General features: G+C 31.0%; 1 protein-coding gene across 1 annotated transcript; it reads right to left on the reverse strand.

Moving 5' to 3' along the window:
* Nucleotides 1–4,079: 4,079 nt before the first annotated feature.
* Nucleotides 4,080–4,896, reverse strand: TRIADDRAFT_59574 (uncharacterized protein; the record flags this gene model as incomplete). The annotated part of the gene is made up of 2 exons (XM_002115613.1): nt 4,080–4,153; nt 4,602–4,896. The coding sequence occupies 2 exons, from the start codon at nt 4,894–4,896 to the stop codon at nt 4,080–4,082; spliced, it is 369 nt and encodes a 122-aa protein (XP_002115649.1).
* Between the last annotated feature and the right edge of the window lie 4,463 nt (nt 4,897–9,359).

The raw sequence follows: 9,359 nt of genomic DNA on the forward strand, positions 1-9,359 counted from the left end.
TGCATACTATTAAATTTGGAAGGAGTTGGTGTAGAGAGATTCCTCCAGGATATTTACGTGTAAATAAAATCGTCGACTACTATTTGCTGCTAATATTTGACTTGTATTTATGCTCGGCATATTACCTACTGGAAATACTGCTCGATGCAGATCTTTTTTTGACTTCGCTCGGTGAATCTCAATTGAGAAAAGTTTATATCGAAAAAATTATGTATAGTTTCCAACCATCGTTAAGTTTAATATTAAAAATAGAATCCAATCCAATCCACCAGTCTAGCAAATTTATATGCCAAAGTTAAAATTGTACTACTTAATAATGCATTCAGGAATAATTTAAAACTATCGATTTACAAGTATATTTCTTTATTGCATTTCACCCACTCACGGTATAATGGTGGTATGCCAGCTGCTGCTTCAACAGCAGATATCGACGATATTAATTTAGAAATATATATTGCAATGGAGTATTTGGAATTATCCGTATTAAAGTTTAGCCTGTTTTATTCAGTGCTTTGCGGTGTAAGTATCGACCGTAAAGTTTTCTTTGATTATTTTATAAATTAGTGCTGTATAATTTTTAAATCGAATAAATTTTACTATCTACAATTAATAATCAGTATTATTTCTTAATTGGAAAATGGGGAAATATAGACCTTACTTCTAGTTCCTGTATAAAAATCTAATGAGTACAAGAACCTCTTTAGATCACGAACCAACGTGATACATTTCGCAAGCATGCTATGAATTTCATATTAATGTCATGCTACTTCATACTAACTTAAATTTTCCATAGCTGTCAACACTAGAAAGGAAAATTGTATTGGATTAAAAGAGTTACAATTAAAGAACTTACAGCAAGTTTGAAAGATGGAATTAGCTAGAAATCGGCAAACTCATTCGACTGCCTTTAGAAAAATCGAAACTTTATAATTGCCCGGAAATTGCGTACTGTAGCTAATCCCATGATCTCTTTGCCTTAACCTTACCTAGTGAATTTTGCAGCTGAAAGACTTAAGATTATCAATTTATTTAAATTGGATCATTAATGATTGAACTATAATGGCTGAAACCAATGGCGATGAAAACTCAAGATTTATGCAAGGAATTGCTGAGAACGTTTAATACACGATAATCCGATCAATGGGATTAATCTGTTCCGGTAAAGTAAAATCTTGAAATCTAAGGATTGAACGAGAATCATTGATGTCTACGCATTCATGAGAAGATCATTGGTTTGGAATGAAAAGTTTTAAATTCTATCAGATAGTTTCTTACTTCTCCTATGGCAAACGTCGTTAACGACCATTCGACAGATATCATTCTACTGAGAGATGCGGTAATAGATAGAGAGTGCAGTACTCGCAGAGCCTAGTAACTATTCCTATTGGTTTAACTTATTCTCAAGCTCCACCTTTCCAAACACAATATCGAAATAGGATTTCACGCAATATTCAATTTATTATTGACTAGATGATACTGTAATTGGGATGCAGTCAAGCCTGCATCTCACAGAAATATTTCTTTTCCTTAGCCAGCCTAGCATCAATACGTGTAGAATAACAAAAAATGGAACAATTTTGAATTTGTTTTTTACTCCGTATTTAACAATTCGCAAGAATTTTTGCCGATTAATTCTAATGCTGCTATTAACTTTGATATAATAATATCTGTTACATAATTTTGATATATTAATAACCTGCAAAAAGTCATCGAAATCCTAAGTTATGTTCAGTAGAAAGATTTAAGGATTGAAATTTTATAGAATACTTTGCACAAATATCAACTTGTCTTCTACATAATTTTAACTAAAGTAGGAAATTTTGGCATCGCCTATGAGTACTATAGAAAGCAGGGCACTTGCATGAAGCTGTAGTAAATTTTGTTCTAATGGTCGATTACTTAATCTACTTACTCTCTAGTCTGCGATATCGACTCTAATTCTGATAAAATATTTTAATGTTACTACTCGATAATTTCACGTATAAAAATGATATCAACCAGCAATGACTTGTATGCAAGCCACAGGTTACATTTAAGCTACTTGAATTAAAGTACAGTAATACGACAAGGCTTCATTTAAAACCTTGATCGAGGTTTTATGATAACTATGCAATCGTTTGAATAAAAATACACCAGTAACTACAGATCGTTGCGAGTTATGTGTAAAAGAAAAACTCACATTGACATTTATCATAACAAAACCTATTTGCTCAGTATATACGCGCATGTTTGCAGTAATTCTAGATTTTGAAAGGCGTCTTTAAGTGATTCTATGGATAGATTTATTTTTATAATGACTGTAGAACTACTTGATATTGTAACATAAAAGCATCTATATAGCGATAAGAGTTAAGAGTAAATAGGAAACTGTAATTAGAAGCAGTTTACTTCATCAATCGGATTTAATTTTACCTAAGAAGATTGATGGCAAAATTTGTTGACCGAAAATACACAAGTATGTTTACAGTTAAGCTAGTTCTTTAATGACCTCTTTAAATGATTTTATGTCGTGATATAAGAATGCTTGTACGAGTATATAAGCAAATTGACTCCAATATGTATGAATTAGTTATCGTTCCGTGCTTAACATTACATAGTGTTAGAAAAAACATGACAAAAAAAAACAGCCAGCTTTATTGAAGTAAAATACTACAGCTTTAGTAGAAAATATGATACAGTTTTCAACTCTCTGATGCTGTAACTTCTTATTGGTGACAGAGTTTGTCCTTCAAGCATTAAAGGAATTAAAAAATCGTAATCGTATAGAACGTATTACCAGTCTTTCAATACTTAATTCTATACGTAATATAGAACGCATATGTCAATCGTAGCAATCCTTCTTTACAATTGGAGCTAAAATTGCTTGCTAAGCTGGCGTTGGTGTATTTTCTAAATCTTTAAAGAATTCGCTAGCTCGTGGTGGATAGAGTCAACGATATTAACGAAGACCCTATATGCTTTAGATCCACATTCTGGTAAAATATCTAATAGAGCACTAAGTTTTCTATAAAGTGAGCGAAAAATAGTAAATTAGCAAGCGTAATTTATCTTCACGGAGGAGAAATTATTTCTGAATTTGATAATCCAAATAATCCCTTAATTCAGTTTATAAAAGTACTTTGCTAAAATTTACGCAAAGCTCCTCATTTTATTGCTAAAGAGAAGTCTTTCTTACTTTCGATGGGTTTTCTCCGCCAATATATCTGCTTTTTGTTCTGATGTGATAATTTTTTGGCAAAACAATTCATTTAAGACAGGTTCAACGCTGTATGATAAATTCTCAAGTATATTAGTTCTGTTTTCCTGCAGACGCTCTCGATGTTTTTTTGACATACCTGTTATAGCTTTATTAAAAATCACCGGTAATATTACTATACGAGATTATAATCAAAAATGAAATTTTTATCTACTATAACCAGTGCAATTTCTACAAAGTATTCGATCAGAGCTAATAAACTGATGGTAATTGACAATGAATAAGGTATCTGTATCACAGAAGCATAGATAATTTCATCAGTATTTTAGCTAGTGGTTTATTTCATAAATAGCGATCGTTGATTATGACTAATCTTTTACTGTAAAGACGATAATTTGTGCTGGAAGTGGTCAAGTGAACTGCAAAATTTACAATTAATCTACAGATTTTCTACTAAAGCTAAAGAAAATTTGACTCAATCTACGGTATGTCTCGATTTAAAATGTAATGTCAAAAAACAGTTCTTCACAACAAACTGACATTAAGAGTAAAGTTCTAACGATTCTTTAATTATTCCACTAAATAATATCCATTTGCTGACTTAGTTTAGCTATGTCTATATGATAAGGCTAATTTAATATTGAATTACTTTAGCTCAAGATAATCGTGCAGGTAAAAATGTTTAACCATAACTATTGTCTGACATCATGTAAAAATATCAATACTGTATAAATATCTTAGTGCTATATAAGCTGAAAGCAGCAAGAATAGCTATTAGAGTAGAAGAGACCTAACTTATAGTACCAGTTTGCACTCTATGATTGGCTTTCTTTTAGAGCAAACACGCATGCAATTTTCTATAGCTTAAAATGTGCAATTTGATTTAATCACCAGGTGTTTCTATATTTTTTACGGCTCCAACCCCATCATGTGAATCTTGGCCTTGGGCAGTTGAATCTATGATTTGATGTTAGATTAAAATATTATTAGAGATGTGGTTTAGAATTGCTATGCCTGCAATTATTTATGACGAAGGTAGGCAATATTTAATCTAAGGTATTCAAAAGCATTAAAATATTCTCAATAATGTAAGAAATTTTTTATTTCGCTTTTAATATTGGATATTTACGTCAGTTTAAAGTACTCTTGTAGATATATGGCAATAAAATATTTTGAAACCTCATCGTTGTAATCAATCTACTCATTCATGTATGAGCTCTTAATCAATTATCTTTATCGAGTAACCTACTAAATTATACATCATTCAAACTGCTGAAAAATATCAATGATCCATAATTAACATATTATCATTTTACAGCATCTACTAACGTGTACATTGCCAAAATTAATGTAAATTTGTTCTAATCTCGATTATTTTAGCTATCATTTTAAAATCATTAATTACCACCGCAAGCTTCATTTCTCAGTTTAAGACCTAAATTTTGAAGCGCTGAGGCTTGATTTCCTTGCAATACTTCACAGAATTTATCAAAATCCCTATCTTCTTTTCGCTCCAGAAAACGAAGAAATTTCGCATTCTGTTTCTTTTCTGGTTTTATATCTTCCAGTTCATCCATTTCATCATAATTCAAGACTTTCTTAGTATTTAAATCAATTAAGAGGTGTTTGACAGATAAATCATTAGTAAGTTTCTCCCGATTATTATCGATTACTTTCTGAATATGATCACTTAAACCCATAGTAGCACTGTTGGTACACCTTTGGTTTAGCTTACAATAACTTGATGCAAGATCCTATTTAAATTATAATCTGAAAAATTAATACGAATGCGAATTAATTGCGATAAAAATAAAAAATTGCTATAGATAATGATTTGAATCAAACCATGTTTGATTCTTGTTAGGCCAAGATCGACGAGATTACATTTAGTATAATTATATTTAGTATAATTAAGCCAATAATTTAGTCTATTTCCTAACAAAAGCGCGTGCTTGTTCAGCTTGATGATCTGAGAGGGTACAGGCATTTTCATAGTAGTACGCTGATACAATCTGTATATTTATCGCAGATAATTGTATTGCGCTACTAAAATATGGCCGGAAGAGAAAAACAAAGATAAAAGGAAGGTGTTTCTAATACTTAATTAGACTGAATTTTACTATATTTTGTCTACATTACTCTATCATTAAGATGCTTTGCATTGCACGATGCTTTTTTATTCTACATTCAACTTTGCTAATACAGGAAAATTAGTACTTTCGAAGGAGTAGATCTGATCACTAATTCTCTTCAGATTCAAGTTAAACAACCCTTTACATCTAGATTTCATTATCTCGCATCTTTGAAGGTGTAGGCAATCAATGACACCTTACCATAGCATCTCCACTGTGTATTACAAACTTTCCTAGAATATAAATGCTCCGATCTATTCTTATGTTAAATTCATATTTAAGGTATATTGGTATGAATTCAAGATAATACACTAAATAGCTTGCAGATATCGATTTGCATCTTAATATACTATAAATATAGGATTGTTACGATGCGTAAGCTCGTCCTAATTATAATTATTGAGTAATATTAAATATTGCTTGTGTGGATTGACGTTTTATTAATTGTCATTTCTTCATATAACTTGTTTAATCTTTGATTAATATGATAATGCACTGTTAGTGTTGTTGACAATTGATTTAATTAATTAATTATATCATTAAGGTGTTAAATTGTCACCTCGTGTTTACTAGTTAATCTCTTTATTAATTTATTAATTAAATATCAGTTCTTAACAATAGAGGTTGTTAATTAATTATCTTATATGAAGTCTTTAGTGGCAATATTCATAATAATTCCTATAACTTTAAAAGGATACTTTTATATTATATGCACCAGGAGTTTCTGACGAGACTATAAAAGGCTGATGCCTGAAGATTCCTTTTTAGTTCGTTAGTCGGTTAGATAGTCAACTAGTTTTCAATTGATATTTAATTGTGAAGACTATAATCTTGGGTGCCAAGATTCCTTCATTAATAAATGATAGTAAATCTCTGACTATCTCGTCTACATCATCTGTGACGCTATAATTATACCATAGTATTCGGTTGTTGGAACTGAATTAGTTGGTGATATAACTAATCTCGCCTCTTTAAGTTAGTAAGTGGCGTTCTCCGCAAGGATTGGCGTGTGTAGACTACTTTGTCACTAGTGGTGTGTGACAAGGATGTCATGGATTAAGTCTCTGCCGGTTGTTACGAACTATAATCAAACTCAACACTATATAGCGAAAGTAATTCAAGATGTAAACTTTAGTATTTATGAAATGGATTGGATATCTGCTGGTAGTTGCAAACTATAATCAAGTTTTAGATTATATAGCAAAAGAACTAAGGATATAATCTTTTAGTAGTTATCCCATACAATTTCACCGATAAGTATCCTCAGTAGGTAATGCTAGAGGACACGATTTTTATTCAATTAGCACATAGGTTTCTCTAAATAAGTATTTTAAATCTTAATAATTATCTTTTGCTTCTAGGTCAAGCTTGGTGGTTGTTGTGCGTAAGAATCAATTAATGTTGCAATAACGTGGACAAATCTAATTTCTAGATCATATTACTTTATAATTGAACAAGTATTCGTCGACAAGATGTTTCTGAGTTATTTTAAATTTGATGTATTATCCAATGTTAATCCTCGAAGAGTAACAAGCGATGGCAAAAGGCCATGTCTAAATACAGGTCTAGCATATCATGCGAGCAAATCACCAAGTCATGATAACTTGAATTTATGACTTTAATGTATCCTACTTTGCACCTTAGATTAGATATTATATTACCTGATCACGTTTTAATAGTAATTAAAATTAGTAAGCTGTTAATTTTTAAAGTCTGAAGTGGACTGATCTCAATGCAAAGCCAATGCAGAATGTAGTATGAAATGTAAAACACGAAGGATGATGTAAAGAGCCCGTATAAGCAATTAAAAATTTTTTAAGTTTTAGGTGACAAATTTACTGTAGATTAGGTGAATGGTTCTCTGGCGATGCTAATACATAAGAATGCAGCAATGTTAAAGCTATCTATAACAAAATGGTTATTCAATGTTGATACTTGAGAATTAGTAAATAGATCCTTCATTTAAGAATTAAATTACTGAGCAATTTATCGTTTTCATAATTTCCTTTAAAGTACGAAGCAATTTCCTTACCAGCACTTTAGTCTGGTACTCCAAGTACTTCCTTCCTTGCGAAATAATCCTTCGATAGCAAAGGTCTCTAGCACGATTTCGCATCTGAAACCTATACAAAGTCCAAAAGTTGCTTGTCCACTATACTATATGCTATCATTTTTGGCATGCGCTGTGGAAATTAGCAATTACTTTCCAAATCATTCTACTATAATAAAAAGCCTTGAGAAAATAGTATAAAATACTATAGAATTGTTTACTTAATTGACTTAGTACGTGGCGTCCATCTGTGCCACTTGCGAGTAGTGATAGAAATCATTGCAAACTATTCCAAAAGCGCATACAGTAATAACGACAGGAAGAAGTTATCGTATCATTTTGGATAGCCAGCTATTGATTGATCTAACTTAAGTTCATTAGAATAATAAGAAAGCAGTGATCTAAATACTTTCTCGTATAGATGCTTGCAGGTCTATCTCATAATATTCACCATCAAAAGAAATAGTATGCAATACAGATGGAAGGGTGCTTCTCAAGAATACAGAATTAGATGAATGTAAAATTATAGTAAAGCCGCAAGATTACGTTAGGTCATATTGGATAGCAAATTAAAGATTGGTCTCATCCAAGATTATTGTGAAAATAAGAAAATATTAATCTATGTAACTTTTTGCATAGATGCTTGCTGTTCTATCTCATCATGTGCACAATTAAAGTAGACAGTATCCAGTATAGACGGAAGAGCGCTTCGTAAAAGCATGGAATGAGATGAAAATTAATTATCGTAAAATTGCAAGATCAAAGTAGGTTGTATAGCTTAACAAGCTAAAGATTGATCTGATCAAAGCTCAATAAGATAATAGGGAAATAATGATTGGAATATCAGCTCTTATAAATATTTGTTATTCTATCTTACCACGTCTACAATCAAAATAGCTAAGAGTGCTTCCAAGAATATAGAGAGAGATGAATATTAAATACAGTAAAGCGGTAATATTATCCCATGTCTGATGGGACAGCAAACTACAGATTGATCTGGTTCAAGCGTATATAGATACTTGCTATTCTATCTCATCACGTCTACTATCAAAGTAAATTGGAAGTAGTTCTGGGAAATGAATATATCTCCCTAATTCGTAGTGAGGATCAAAAATAACCTATTGGTTCTAAACTATAAATATCAGCGGTAGATAACCTGATCGCAAGGTTAGAATGTATCCTATTCCGCTGCTATTGATTATAGTAATGTTAAAAGCGAGTGTATAGCCCGCAAATATAATGAAAGAATTTTTACTTTACTATTTCGATAGCAATACACTATAAATCGCAATGTTGAAATGTAGACCTTGGAATCTAAAGTGTATCTACTTAAAAATATCGATGGATATTATTAGTTCTTATTAAACAATTTTACGTTGCTATTTAGATAGAAATATACCACAAAGAGAATGGTGAAATCTAGACTTGGGATCTAAAGAATACATACTTCTAAATATTACTTGTAATTATTAATACCAATAATAAAATGCAATAACAAGAAATATTCTAAGTTTGCCCAATCTTCTGAATTTGAAAGCGTTCTGTTACGGTGATTGCTGATGATAAATGTATAATTATCATAACAGAGTTTAAGACTTGATTTATTGAGGTCATTAACCATAAATCAATATTGACGTTTTCAGCCATAAGCCTAACATGGCAACAATACTGCTGGCTCTATTAAGAGGGTGATACGATTTAATTTATTATTTTATATAATGAAGCCGTTATCCACTAAGAATATTAAACAGTGATTGAAACTATTATGATAAAACGAGTAAAAATTATAAAGCATACAGAAATTATTACTTCTAAAATGGGTTATCATACGCCTTTTAGAAGTACATATTCTGATAATAAAACTACTCTATAGTATAGCTAAGGATCCAAACAGGTAAGGACTCATTCAACAGTTAGAAAATAGTTAAAATTTTATTGGAATTGCTATCCTATTGAAATACTAAGAATATCCCAACTTCAA

The sequence above is a fragment of the Trichoplax adhaerens genome, genomic scaffold (genome assembly GCF_000150275.1).
Source record: "Trichoplax adhaerens TRIADscaffold_11 genomic scaffold, whole genome shotgun sequence".
NCBI classification, from domain to species: domain Eukaryota; kingdom Metazoa; phylum Placozoa; class Uniplacotomia; order Trichoplacea; family Trichoplacidae; genus Trichoplax; species Trichoplax adhaerens.